The 15,222-nt window shown below is 38.6% G+C and overlaps 1 protein-coding gene across 8 annotated transcripts in view; it reads left to right on the forward strand.

Moving 5' to 3' along the window:
* Positions 1 to 15,222, forward strand: part of EMB (embigin) — a 60,204-nt gene that overhangs the window by 34,027 nt on the left and 10,955 nt on the right. For 2 of the 8 annotated variants that reach the window (XM_069556388.1, XM_069556392.1), the window contains 4 exons: positions 2,677 to 2,757; positions 2,866 to 3,055; positions 3,294 to 3,382; positions 15,035 to 15,162. In XM_069556388.1, the coding sequence (XP_069412489.1) occupies positions 2,677 to 2,757; positions 2,866 to 3,055; positions 3,294 to 3,382; positions 15,035 to 15,162 (488 nt within the window). The remainder of the gene's footprint in view (positions 1 to 2,676; positions 2,758 to 2,865; positions 3,056 to 3,293; positions 3,383 to 15,034; positions 15,163 to 15,222) is intronic. The other 6 variants (XM_069556389.1, XM_069556393.1, XM_069556391.1 and 3 more) reach the window with 3 other exon arrangements.

Raw genomic sequence — 15,222 nt, forward strand, 5'->3', positions numbered from 1 at the left:
TCAGCTTAAGATAGTTAGTATACCAAGGTGCCATATTTTGGGGTAGCGTGTTCTCAATCTCATCAAAGCCTCTAAGTAAGGGGGGGTTAGAGACAACTGGGCAAATCTGACATTTCAGAGATAAAAATCAACTGAATTCTGCTGGATGTGATTTTCTTAGAGGTCAGGAGAAGAGAAGGCTAATGCATCTCCCTTGGCCCTTTTGAGTTTGAAGAACATTCGGGATATCTAGATTTAGATGCTCAGTAGACAGCTGGAGCTGTGGGCCTGGAGGTCAGGAAGAAAGTCTTGAATGGAGCCAACAGTTTTACAAATAAAGGATGTTAGAAATAATAGTTGAGTCCAACGTGGGAAGGTCAAATTGAAAAGTAAAAAGACTAGAGATCAATATTTAGGGGTGGTTGGAAGAATTAACGTACACATTTTTACAACGTTAGGATTGTGAAACAGGAGCAAAGTTAAGGGAATTTCAGGTTTCCCAGGTGGCTCAGTGGTAAAGTATCCTCCTGCCAATACAGGAGACACTGGTTCAATCCTTGGGTCAGAAAGATCCCATGGAGAAGGAAATAGCAACTCATTCCAGTATTCTTGCCTGGAGAATCCCATGGACAGAGGAGCCTGGTGGGCTACAGACCATGAGGTCCCAAAGAGTTGGACATGACTTAGCTACTGAGCACACAGAGGGAATTTTGAGAAGTGGGCTTCCCTGGTGATTCAGATGGTAAAGAATCCACCTGCAATGTGGGAGACTTGGTTTCGATCCCTGAGTTGGGAAGATCCCCTGGAGGAGGGCATGGCAGTCCACTCCAGTATTCTTGCTTGAAGAATCCCCATGGACAGAGGAGCCTGGTGGGCTACAGTCCATAGGGTCACAAAGAGCTGGATATGACTGAGAGAGTAAGCACACAGAGGTAGTCTCTGGCAACATCTAATATTTCAAAGACATCAGACAAAACATGAGCTTGGAAAAGAAGTCATCAGGTTAAATAGGCCATTTTTAACCCAAGAGAAAGCACTTTCTGTAATGTGGTAAGATAGAATATTCTGTATTGAAATGAGGGTGTGGGTGAAGACAGAGACTCTTAGGAAGAAGTAGATTTCTTTGACAGACAGGACTAAGATTTATAGCTGTCCTAGAGCGAGGAAAATTTACAGAAAACAGAAGCTCAGGACCAAATACATCAGATCTAGAAACATTTTCTCCTGTTACTAGTACCTAGTATAATTTGTGCATGTACATCTGCTGAAATGTATAAATCCCTTCAGTTTTACCTGACTCATATTTTTTTCTCCTGTATAATTGAATTTTGTTAAGATCTTTCTATACCTAGGAGTTTTGTTTTGTTTTGCTTTTTGGGCATAAAATTCAATTCAGCAGTTTCAGAATTACATGGGTAGTCATTTCAAGCATGTGCTCGCTCGCAAAGCACTTCACACTAGCTGTACTTCACTGTTTGAAAAACTTTGCACCTAGCCCTTGCTTAAGGAAGCATTTTTGTAAAGTTTTAAATGTAATTAAGAGTGGTGTTTTGCTGTTTTAAATTCAGTTTTTTTCTTTCTACATTATGGCTCTGCATTATGCTTTTAATGATACTATACTATTGAACATGAGATGGAAAAATGTGTTTCTATAAAGCAATGTCCTCTCCCAAACCCAGCCCTTTCCTTCCCAGTAGAAGTAAGCATCACTGTTCTGATTTTTGTATAGTCTTTTCCTTGCTTTTTAAAATTGTTTTATCACTTAGGTGTACATCCCTAAATACTATAATTTATTTTGCTTTTTTAAAAAATGCATGTTTTAAAATGTTTTCCTATTCTCTGTATTTCCCAAAAACTAGCAATTGGATTGAGAGACTTAGTTTTAGGGCTTCCTTCCACTTTACTTTTTTTTTTTTGGACAAACTTAATTCATAGGTAGTACGATGTTCTTCCTCAGCAGACACACAATTCTGTTTTTGAGATGATTGTAGCAGTTGATGCAAAATGCCTGTTCCTATGATTTCTGCATTTATTCATTGGAATTCTATAAAAAGAAAGTTATCCTTCTTTATTATTTGGTTACCAGTGGTACAATTAGTATAGAAAGAGCAGTGTGCCTACTTGAATTTTTTTTAATTTACCACTGTTCAAAATTTAAAATAAGTTGGCACACTTACATATAACATATATATATTTACATATATATAAAAGTTACATATATATTTATATATATATATAAATGTTTACATCTTCCTATTTATATATAGATATATCACCTAATGGCTTTGTACTGGTATTTCAGATGCAGTGAAAACTCAGAATTGCAGGATGTTTATTTAAATTCTTCTGTCTCGCAACTGCATCTTTATCCCATTCTTACAAGTTCTTAAGGATTTAAGAAAGCTGGGAGTGAGAGAATTAGTATATTATACAAAGTATATTCACAAAACATTCTTGTAGTAACTACCAGTAACATGATCAGTAAAAGGAATTGAAACAGTCACTCCTTTCTGTTCCCACTAGTTTTTGCTTTTACAGTTGTACTGTTTCTACCCCATCAAGAGCATATGGCACTTCTTTAAATAGAACTCTTTCCCCCTATATCCTTGTCAGCTAGCAAGAGTTTGAGTAGATTAAGATCTTAGAATTAGGCTTTTGTGATTCTATTACTGTTGCAACAAACCTTTTTCTTTCCAGCTATGCCTATGAAAGAAAATAATAAAGGGAACCAAATCTGTGTTGACAGAGGAATAATGCTTCAAAGGAATGTTACATTAGGTAACTGTAGCTGTAGCACTATTGTTGATTATTAAAATTTTTTATATGTTGAATTTTCCCTAAATGTAACTTTTACATCCTTTTTTGTTTGTTTTATTTTGTGGCTAGTAGAACGCCCCAATATGCCAGTAGAAAAAAATATCACTTTAGAGAGACCTTCTAATGTAGAACTCACATGCCAATTCACACCATCTGGAAATTTGAATTCAGTAAATGTGACTTGGAAAAAAGGTGATAAACTACTTGAGGATAATTATCTCGTCAATACAACGGGAAGTATCCTGTATACCCAATATAGGTGAGTATATAAAATTTTAACCCGTGTGGCTAGATGAAATCAGTTAAATTCTAGATACTTTTGCTGACTGAGCATTCTTTCCTTTGCTGTCACGTGAATGTTAATGCTAATACTCTAATTTGCACATTTACAGAATTGTTTCTTTTTTAAAATCTTGATTAATGGCTGAGTCTTTTCGTTTTCATTAAGAAGCATTTTTGAGAACTAAGCCTGTATTAATAACATAAATTATCTTTAGGGTCGCCATCATTAACAGCAAACAGATGGGAAGCTATTCTTGTTTCTTTGGAGAGAAAAAGCAACAAAGGGGCACATTTAATTTGAAAGGTCAGTACTAATCATTTATAGAGTAATAACTTTAAGTAATCTAGCATTATACTCGGAGAATTCTGAATCCTCACATTTTAAAATGATTATTACAATACTAAGAAAGTCATCATATACTTTCCGTGGGGTTATAAGTGGTGATGTTGAAAATGGAGTTTCCCAGTGCCTTCCCAGTTGAAAATAACAGGTTTTAGTTTGAAAGACTAGGCTGCCAGGTTATTTCTACATTTCTTGTAGCACTCTTTTGAATTTATTTATTTATTTAGCTCTCTAAACTCAGAGCTTTCATAATATTCTTCTGGGTGTCTGAGTTACTGCATTCCTAACCTGTGAGATTACGCTTTTGTTGTTCTGTATCAGTGGCTCTAGGACTTGAGATTTTCAGTTCAGTTCAGTTCAGTCGCTCAGTCGTGTCCAACTCTTTGCGACCCCATGAATCATAGCACGCCAGGCCTCCCTGTCCATCACCATCTCCTGGAGTTCACTCAGACTCACGTCCATCGAGTCCGTGATGCCATCCAGCCATCTCATCCTCTGTCGTCCCCTTCTCCTCCTGCCCCTAATCCCTCCCAGCATCAGTCTTTTCCAATGAGTCAACTCTTCGCATGAGGTGGCCAAAGTACTGGAGCTTCAGCTTTAGCATCATTCCTTCCAAAGAAATCCCAGGGTTGATCTCCTTCAGAATGGACTGGTTGGATCTCCTTGCAGTCCAAGGGACTCTCAAGAGTCTTCTCCAACACCACAGTTCAAAAGCATCAATTCTTCAGCGATCAGCCTTCACAGTCCAACTCTCACATCCATACATGACTACTGGAAAAACCATAGCCTTGACTAGACGATCCTTAGTTGGCAAAGTAATGTCTCTGCTTTTGAATATGCTATCTAGCTTGGTCATAACTTTTCTTCCAAGGAGTAAGCATCTTTTAATTTCATGGCTGCAGTCACCATCTGCAGTGATTTTGGAGCCCAAAAAGATAAAGTCTGACACTGTTTCCACTGTTTCCCCATCTATTTCCCATGAAGTGATGGGACTGGATGCCATGATCTTCGTTTTCTGAATGTTGAGCTTTAAGCCAACTTTTTCACTCTCCTCTTTCACTTTCATCAAGAGGCTTTTTAGTTCCTCTTCACTTTCTACCATAACGGTGGTGTCATCTGCATATCTGAGGTGATTGATATTTCTCCCAGCAATCTTGATTCCAGCTTGTGTTTCATCCAGTCCAGCGTTTCTCATGATGTACTCTGCATATAAGTTAAATAAGTAGGGTGACAATATACAGCCTTGACGTACTCCTTTTCCTATTTGGAACCAGTCTGTTGTTCCATGTCCAGTTCTAACTGTTGCTTCCTGACCTGCATACGGATTTCTCAAGAGGCAAGTCTGGTGGTCTGATATTCCAATCTCTTGAAGAATTGTCCACAGTTTATTGTGATCCACACAACCGAAAGCTTTGGCATAGTCAATAAAGCAGAAATAGATGTTTTTCTGGAACTCTCTTGCTTTTTCCATGATCCAGCGGATGTTGGCAATTTGATCTCTGGTTCCTCTGCCTTTTCTAAAACCAGTTTGAACAGTAGGAAGTTCACGGTTCACATATTGTTGAAGCCTGGCTTGGGGAATTTTGAGCATTACTTTACTAGCATGGGTGGTAGTGCAGTTGTGTGGTAGTTTGAGCATTCTTTGGCATTGCCTTTCTTTGGGATTGGAATGAAAACTGACCTTTTCCAGTCCTGTGGCCACTGCTGAGTTTTCCAAATTTGTTGGCATATTGAATGCAGCACTTAAAAATAATATGGGGATGCATAAAGGTTGCCTGGTTTTGTTTTAATCAAATAAGGCCAAAGCCTAGAGTGTAATCCATAGCTCTCCTCCATGGGAAAAAAAAAAGTCAAAGTATTTTACTCTTACCACCATGAAACCAAACTTTAAAGGTCTTAATCTCATAATATAGACTAGTTGTTCAAATTGGGTAATTATCTTCACAAAAAAATCATATTTTATGATATTAACAGCTTAGTGAATGTCACTGTCCCTGATGGTAATTGGGGAATGCAGTCTGTTGCCATGTTTTGGGCTTTGTTTCATGTTAATTTCCCAGGGCACACGAGAAATTGTTTTTTTTTTTCTTGCGTTTCCTAAAGATTGTGAAATCTGGCTAGCTGCTCTGACAAAATGTACTGTCCCCAGAGTCCCATCAATAGCAGGATGGCCTGCTCCATCATTGCCATGATTTCAGATCATTCCCTCATTCATGCCTCCCTGTAGTCCCTCTGCACGCAGACTCATTTCCTTCAGGTGGTTTTGTATATGTTCCTACTGAATAAATAGAATAAATCCTGTATTTATGCACTTTGGTCTTTGCAAAGGCAGAATCTGTTATCATCTTTTGATTATTTTGATCATGGATGTTCTCTTTTAACCATCTTTCCTCCATTTGCCTAATTTAACCTAGTGAATGTTAGAAACATCGTATAAATTTCCTTCCCTTATTTCTTCTCTTCCCTTCTCTTTTCCTTTCTTTCCCCAGTCTTTTTCTCTGCCCTCTGCAACCATTCTAATGAGCTAACAGATACTTAACATGTGGACACACACACAACCCTAGTAAACAATTTATTGTGTCTCCTTTAAATGCATAAAGAAAGGCTAGAGGTCTTGAGGAAATGCCTATCAAATCTTGAGGCTCAAAGTGCCTCCAGGAGATTCAATTTAAAAAATTGCTTTTTCTCTTCCTCTAAATAGTACCGATTTCTAGAAGTATGTATTGTCATACCTGTTCAAAGTTTAAATATTAAATTCATTTTTTCTTATTAGTACTCATAATAAATTACATTACTGCTTGGAACTGATCATTCTGGCCTCTAATGTGAAAAGAAGCATTTTCATTTTCAATGTACCATGTTTTGGGGACTTCCCTGGTGGCTCAGACAGTAAAGAATATGCCTGCAATACAGAAGACCCTGGTTTGATCCCAGGGTTAGGAAGATCCCCTGGAGAAGAGAATGGCTACCCACTCCAGTATTCTTGCGTGGAGAATTCCACACGCAGACGAGCCTGGTAGGCTACAGTCCATGGGGTAGCAAAGAGTTAGACACGACTGAGTGACTAACATTTTAATAAAGTTAATGCCAGTCTTAAAGAAGGCCTCTTAATTTATATCTATTTTGAGTAATTAGGTTGATGCTGGCTTTTGTTAGAAGCACCTACACAAGGTCTCGGTTTGAAATCAAGTGCTTGAGGAATACAAGGAGCCACTGAATACTTACTTTTTTTGCTTTTGATAGTTTTCTTGAAACAATTTATTTTCAGTTTATTAGTTTTAAATGCCCACTTAACAGTGTAACTTTTAAGTGTGTCCTATATCTTAAAGATTTTATATAATTAATAATTTGGGCCCTTCCAGATTCTTGCTGATAAAATAATTCTGTTTATTTAAGGTGACTATTACTTGGAGGAATTATTTGAGCATAATTTAATAGCATTTGCAGAATAATTCATATTATAGTTGTTTAGATCTTGTGAGGCTTCTAGACTAGTGTATGTTTTTATAAATATCCTGTATTTCTTTTTTTCCATGTGGATTGCTTATGACTTTTCCTAAGAAAGATTATCTTTTCAATTGAGTGTAGATGAAAAGGCCATTTTATCCTCTATTTGAGCCTATTTTATCCTCTAATTGAGCACCCCTCCCCAAATTCTGCTGTTGACTACATGAGTCAACTGGAGTGCGTGTGCCTGAGACCTCCAAACAGTTTATCAGCAAAGTCCCTCTTTCTCCTTTTATGGGAATTGGTTGATTTATTACTGTTGTTTTTCAGTCAGTAAATCGTGTCCAACTCTTTGTGACCCCACAGACTGCAGGATATCAGGCTCCTTTGTCCTCCACTGTCTCCTGGAGTTTGGTCAAATTCATGTACATTGAGTTGGTGATGCCATCTCACCATCTCACCTTCCGCTGCTTCCTTCTCCTTTTGCCTTCAGTCTTTCTAAGCATCAAGGTATTTTCCAATTAAAATTAGTAATTTCTGCTAAGTCCCACTTGACTTCAGACTCCAGGATGTCAGGCTGTAGGTGAGTGACTATACCTTCCTGGTTATCTGGGTCATTAAGACCTTATCTGTATAGTTCTTTTGTGTATTCTTGCCACCTGTTCTTAATCTTTTTTGCTTTGTTAGGTTCTTACTGTTTCTGTCCTTTATCATGCCCATCCTTGGATGAAATATTCCCTTGAGATCTCTGTGCTCTTGAAGAGAGATCTCCCATCTTTCCCATTCTACTGTTTTCCTCTGTTTCTTTGCGTTGTTCGTTTAAGAAGCCCTTCTTATTTTTCCTTGCTGTTCTTTGGAACTCTGCATTCAGATGGATATATCTTTGACCTTATTCCTTTGCCTTTCACTTCTCTTCTTTCCTCAGTTATTTGTCAGGCCTCCTCAGACAGCCATTTTGCCTTTTTGCATTTCTTTTTCTTTGGGATGGTTTTGGTCACTGCCTCCTGTAGAGTGTTAAAACCTCCATCCATAGTTCTTCAGGCTCTCTGTCTACCAGATCTAATCCCTTGAACCTATTTGTCACCTCCACTGTATAGTCATCAGTTCAGTTCAGTCGCTCAGTCGTGTCCGACTCTTTGCGACCCCATGAATCACAGCACGCCAGGCCTCCCTGTCCATCACCAACTCCCGGAGTTCACTCAGACTCATGTCCATCGAGTCAGTGATGCCATCCAGCCATCGCATCCTCTGTCGTCCCCTTCTTCTCCTGCCCCCAATCCCTCCCAGCATCAAAGGGATTTGATTTAGCTCATCCCTGAATGGCCCTAGTGTTTTTCCCTACTTTCTTCAATTTAAGCCTGAATTTTTCAATAAGGAGCTCATGATCTGAGCCACAGTCAGCTCCAAGTCTTGTTTTTACTAACTCTATAGATCTTCTCCATCTTTGACTATACTACAAGATTTTCAAAAACCTGAACATCCCTGATGAGTATGTTGTGAAAAAACCTGCTGAGTTTGTGTGTTTGTCTGTTGGTGACAGTACAGGGAGAAAGCAAAGGTCACACCTGAAGCTTGCAACTGCTAATATGTCAGTGATTACCTTGCAACTGCTAATATGTCCATGATGGCCTACCATGTTTTTCAGTAGAAGGTAAAATATTCTAAAGTGGATACGGAAAGTTTCTATAATAACAATCTGTTAAAATCTCTTAGTACCAAGATGCAGAAATTTTGTTGGTAAAGAATAAGTAATGGGACAAAGAACTTAGAAGACACAGTGACATTTTGATAGTACCAAGAAACCTCTCTTCTCCCAGCCATCTGTCCTCACCTGGGAGCATCCAACCAGTCAAAGTAGGGAAGAACAGAATAATAGAAACAGTTGGAACTTCAGCTTCAAAAAGTGTATTGATAGAAGTGTATAGTGTATTAATAGAATGCTAGTTAGCTGGCTTTGACTACATGGGAGAATCTTTTTCTAATTCAATAACACCTAAACATCCTTGAGCCAAAAGTGACACAGGCTGATGTTTTATAGTTCACAAATATGCAAATAGAAATCTCTAAGCTTACAACTCCATGGGGCTTTCACTTCCACTAAGTAGTTCCTAGACCTTACCTTCCTTGACACGTCTCAATCAGCAAATTTACTGTCTTAAAATTTGAATTCTTTCAACCCAAAGAGTGTGTGTCCTACTTTATCCAGAGTTCCATAAAGCCAACAGGACACATTAGAATGCTCTAACACTGCCCTTCTATTTGTAAATATTTCTAAACATAAGCAGAAACCCAGAATCATCTGTTACCTCTGGAGAAGTTTGAACAAATCAGTGTTCCCTGAGTATAGTGCCTTTTCTAATTTCAATGCACATCACTCTTATCAGCCAAAGAAAGCATATCAGAGCAGTGATTAATGTCATTTGGCTTTTAGTTTAGGGTATCATCAAGGAAACAGAAGAGATGCAAAGAATACAGAATGTGAGTTTTGTTTCCCTGTGGTATCCCTCAGTCACTGTCAGTTATCTGCAGTTAACATGTAACCTCGGAGAAGGCAATGGCACCCCACTCCAGTACTCTTGCCTGGAAAATCCCATGGAGGGAGGAGCCTGGTAGGCTGCAGTCCATGGGGTCGCGAAGAGTCAGATACAACTGAGTGACTTCACTTTCATGCATTGGAGAAGGAAATGGCAACCCACTCCAGTACTCTTGACTGGAGAATCCCAGGGACGGGAGAGCCTGGTGGGCTGCTGTCTATGGGGTCGCACAGTCGGACACGACTGAAGCTACTTAGCAGCAGCAGCAGCAACATTTAACCTGGGATGCTTTCATAGCATACCCATGTGTTCCTCACCCAAACCTCATAAAATACCCAGGATTTTCTTGAAAAGCACCCGTCAGCTACCAGTTATGCCTCCCAAGCCTGTGCCTCTTAGAGGCTCACTGCAGACCAATGTATCTTTTGCCATCTCAAATGTTACCTGTCTTCCACTTTTGATTCTTAGCTTGTGAGTGAATTTCAAGATTTTGCTCATAGTTCAACACACATTCCCATGCTGAAGCATGGCCTGATTAATTTCCAAAAAGAAGCATGCTGAAATTGAGAAGCAGGATAGGTGTCTGGGAGATCCACAAGCTGGGAAAGCAGAAACTGTGTCCTTACCTGGTGCTCAACCAAACCAGTTTCACAGTCTGTCTTCAAAGCAGTGCTTGTTTTAAGGTGAGCCTAGCCTGGCTCTAGAAACAACTGTATCAGAGCTACACTATGAAAAAGCGGTGCCAGATATGTACACATTGTACCTCTGCATGTGGAGCTCAAGAAGGGTGGCTCTGTTCCATCTGAGGTTTGGAAGGAACCTTGTGGCTTCAGAAAAGAATCCATATGTTAGCCAAGCTCAAAACTACTTAATCTGCCGGTATTTGGTTTCTTAGTCACTCAGTCGTGTCTGATTCTTTGCAATTCCATGGACTGTAGCCTGCCAGGTTCCTCTCCATGGGATTTTCCAGGCAACAGTACTGGAGTGGGTTGCCATTTTCTTCTCCAAGGAATCTTTTCGACCCAGGGATTGAACCTATGTCTCCTGCATTGGCAGGCAGATTCTTTAACCCTCAGCCACCAGGGAAGCCAGTCTTTTAACTGAGGCCTCTCCAAAAGTAGAGTTGATCTTTCCAGGTAGGGCTTTATCCCTCAAAGTGCTTCTGTGTTCTCATACTCCATTTAGTAGTAAAGCCACGTCAGCTCTTGGGAATATTGGAATGGAGTCCGATTAAAAGGTGCTACTGAGTTGATAGTGTTTTGTCAGGATGTCCAAGAATAACTCCTTTCTTACCTGGTGCAGTCATTCCTCTTCACAACAAAATCTCAAACATGGAAATACACACAGAAAAGAGACACCAAATAAATAAATTAATTAATTTAAAAAAAAAAAAAAGAAAAGAGACACCAAAGAAAAATAACATCTCATTATCGGCCAGACGTGGCTACAGACCTTGCTGAAATCCTTAGGTGGCTTCTTTTTTCTCACTTAGGTCTTACTAACCTTAAACCAAAGCAGAGTCACCTATGCTTTCACAGTCCAAGCTCAGTTTGATACTTATTTCCTCAGACAGGAGGAGAGACCCTCCCAAACCAGAAAAAAACATGCTGAGTATGAGGCTAAGTTATTTATACCTCCAGATTCCTAGCCCTAGAAAACAAGGCCCAATCTGTGCCCTGGAATATGACCCATCCAGGACTCACCCCACTTCTAGGACTGAAAAACTGGAGGGTTGAATGAGAGTAGGGAATTTAATACTGAGGTCACCAGGGAATTCAGTCCAGCCCCTCCCCAGACTTCTGTTTTCTTCTCCAGTGCCTCCTGAGGAAACGGGCTCTACCATAAGAAAAATGAAACAAAATATGTTCTGTGGTTCAAGCTAAATTAAACCTTTTAACATTGTGACGTTTAAAGTTATTGTCTTATTTTTCAGGAACTTGAAATACCATTCTCATGTTCATGTCAATATGTATAGTCAGTCTTCTCTTGGGTGCTAGCTTTGCTCCTGGTTTTCTTGTATGGGTTGCTCCTGGTTTTCTTGTATGGGTTCTTCTATTAGAGTGCTGTCTGGATCTACAAATGGCCCTGAAGGGGTAGCCCAAGACTGAGGAAATTGAACTGGATAAAAAAAAATAACTTGATCTAGTAAGAACACTTACGTGAGAGATACCCTCTTTACTTTTATTATAAAAAGACACGTGTATAGTATTTAAAAATTTCGCTCATGGTATCAAAGTATTACTTGCTTTATTCTGCCTTGTTAAATTCAGTATGTGTTGAATGGGCCATTTCCTTTATATTCTTAGGTTTTATAATAATATGTAAAGTTATTATTCCATTTATTCTTTCTGCTCCATATACAACATAGCTCTGGAAACAATAATTTCTTTTTAACTTTTAACCAATTTCATTTCTTTTCATGGTAAGGAGAGGTAATTAGGTCCCCTGATTTAAATTGTTCTAATTTATACTTAAATTGTAATTCTTAAACAAACAAACTCTTATTCATCTGTGTTAGCCAAGGACTTGAATGAGTTTTTTAAGTGGCAGAATTTGTTTTACAGCTTCACAGCAAACTTTTAAAATCTATATATTAAAGGATGAATTGGTACCACCACCAGCATCTCAAAGCTACTGTTTCTTCATTCTTCTGGGCCTTGTCCCCTGTGAATTCATTTTTTATTTTCCATCATTTTAATCCCTTTTAATCACCTTTCTCAGATGAGTTGGTTGTTCTGTAAAAGACTCAGTTTGGATGCTTTTCCTCATTCAGGGGTGTTCTTATACACTCTTAAAGTTCTGAAATGAATTCAGATGAATCTCCAGTTCTCTTTTCATTCTGTGTTTTATTTCTTCTGTCTTCCACACAGCCTAGAAATCATTCCTGCACACACTAATAATCCACGCCACTAAGCTGGCGAATGCAGGAAGGCCATGGGTGTTATAAATTATAAGAAGCTCTGTTAAGAAGAGCAGTACCAGCACCTGGACACAGCAAAAGTTTGAATTCCGTGGTGTTCACTCTACACCGAGGGCTTTCCTGGTGGCTCAGCGGTAAAGAATCTGCTGGCCAGTGCAGGAGACGTGGATTTGATCCCTGGGTCAGCAAGATGCCTTGGAGAAGGAAATGGAAACCCATTCCAATTATTGTTGCCTGAGAAATCCCATAGACAGAGGAGCCTGGGTGGCTACATTCCATGGAGTTGCGAAAGAGGTGGACACGACTTAGCAACTAAAGCAAAACAACTGCTCTACACCGAGCAGTGTTATATATTGTGCTCCTGTACTTGGTTCTTTACAGTGACACTGTAGGGGAGGGCATAATCTACCTGTGTCCTCAGCACTAGTGACATTGAAACTGTAATTCTAACTCGTGTGACCGTCACATTGTGCTGACTAATTCAAACACTCATGATCTGATCTTTGAAATGGACAAGTAATGACTACATTTCCCTTAAAGTCCCTCAGCTTCATGGCTACCAAAAGGGAATATGGGACACGAGGAGGCTCTCAGAAGGAGTGCTCAGAATATTCTCTGGCAAGGTCAGCTCACCAGTTTCTTGTGACTGGGATGACCTCAGTCACAACAGTTACATGGGTTCCACGTCTCTCCTTCCTCAGGAGCGCCCTAGTGGTACCTTACTAGGTGCTCATAAACTGTTAGTGGGGGTGATTACAAATTATGATTGGCAGTTCACACGTGGTTAATGTAAAATTGTACATCATTCCATCTTGTCAAAACAGGTTTCCTTGGTAATAATAGGTATAGTAATCATTGACTTACAGATTGCTCTGCCATCTTAAGATTTCTGGAACATTTGCACTGGTGATATGTCTTTCTCATTTGCATCTCTTTATTTTTAGCAGTACGTCATTCAGTACTATGCTGGGCAGGTTTACTGATGAAGGAGAGGATGATGTGTGCAGTTGCATTTAGCCCCATGTGAAACCATAAGGAAAATGGAAGACTTCCCACATTCATCACAATAATGTTAATCACCTAAAGACAGACTGTGAAGAAATCCAACCCTATTTTTATCCCCTATACAAGTGGTTATGTTGAGGAGTGTGTGTGTGTGTGTGTGTGTGTGTGTGTGTGTTAGTCATTCAGTTGTGTCTGACTCTTTGCAACCCCATAGACTGTAGCCCTCCAGGCTTCTCTGTCCATGGAGTTCTCTAGGCAAGAATACTGGAGTGGTTTGGTATTCCTTTCTCCCGGGGATCGTCCCGATTCAGGGATTGAACCCTGGTCTCCTGCACTGCAGACAGATTCTTTACCATCTGAGCCACCAGGGAGGCCCATACAAGTGGATATAGAAGTCAGAATTTCTTTTCTAGTTATGGTTATTTTGCCCTTCCTCATCTTTATAATTCACATATTCATAAAATGCTCAGTTATCCTTGGGTAGTAGAAAGCCAAGAGCATTTAGAAAATGTATCTAATCTGGAAACTTAATTTTAGCAACTAAAATTGATCTTTCCATTTTCCACCCTGACCCTCCCAAAATAAAATATAAAAATAGGATAACAAATGAATAGCAAATAATATCTATAACATTATTAAAATGTACACATAATGTCAAACACTCTCTGCTAGCAAACCAACTAAAAGGAAAACCAAAACACAAAACCTGCTAAAATTAGTAAAAGAAAAGATATCAACAAAAGTCATCTTTGTTGATAAGTTTCTATCTCCAGTATAAGTGTATATTCTCTAATATATCCCTTGAAGTCCGTCAGAAGGAATTGATTTCATCATGGAGGCTCCTGGTTGATCGTTATTGCTTTGCTTATATTGTTCTGTTTTAATTTTCTTACCAAATTATTCTGGAGAAGGAAATGACAACCAACCCCAGTATTGCCTGGAGAATCCCACGGACAGAGGAGCCTGGAGGGCTAGAGTTGATAGGGTTGCAAAGAGTCGGACATGACTGAAGTGACTTAGCACACACATACCAAGTTATTCATAGCCTTAAAACTTAATTTTTCTAAATTCAGTACTCAATTTTAGTCTGTTACTAATGGCGTCTGCTTCTAACTTTATGAAATAGATTATCACAGTGACTATTCGTTTTTTGGGTTTTTTTTTTTTAAAACAAAACCACATGAAAGAATTTTTCATCTCATTTTCCTTTTCTCTCTTAAATTTCCTTTGTTCATTTCTCATCTTCTCAACTTCTCCAACCCTTTTCATAAATTTGTATGAACTAAGAATTTTAAATCCTAAAAATTTTATCTCCTTACTTAAGTGCCATCTAAGGATAAACTTTAAGAGAAATATTTGTTCTAAAGTAATTTAGTAGGTGGGACGAAAAAATAGACTTGAAAAACATGAAGTTTCTTTCGTATCCAAAGTATGTAACAGTTTATTACAATATTTATAACTGTTATTAGGCTCATAATAGAAGACCTTTCTTCTCTTTCTGTACTACTGGACAATTACATTGCACTACCTACCTACTACAATGGTCCATGGTAACTACTGGACATTGATTCATTTTATATAGAACTAAAACTACAGAAAGAAAATCATATATAAATGAAAAAATGAAAGGATAAATTATATTAAACTTGAATACATCCTGCCATTCAGACTTTTTTAGTAATATGTATATTTATACATTTTCCTTAGTTCCTGAAATTAATGGAAAAAACAAACCACTGATCACTTACGTGGGGGATACAGTTGTTTTGATATGTAAATGTCAAGATTGTCTTCCTTTAAATTGGACCTGGTACAGTGGCAATGGGAGTGTACAGGTAAGATAATGTTTCTTTTACTTATAAAATAAACACATTTATTTGATAAGTAATAAGATT

This window comes from Ovis canadensis, chromosome 16 (assembly GCF_042477335.2).
Source record: "Ovis canadensis isolate MfBH-ARS-UI-01 breed Bighorn chromosome 16, ARS-UI_OviCan_v2, whole genome shotgun sequence".
NCBI classification, from domain to species: Eukaryota; Metazoa; Chordata; class Mammalia; order Artiodactyla; family Bovidae; genus Ovis; species Ovis canadensis.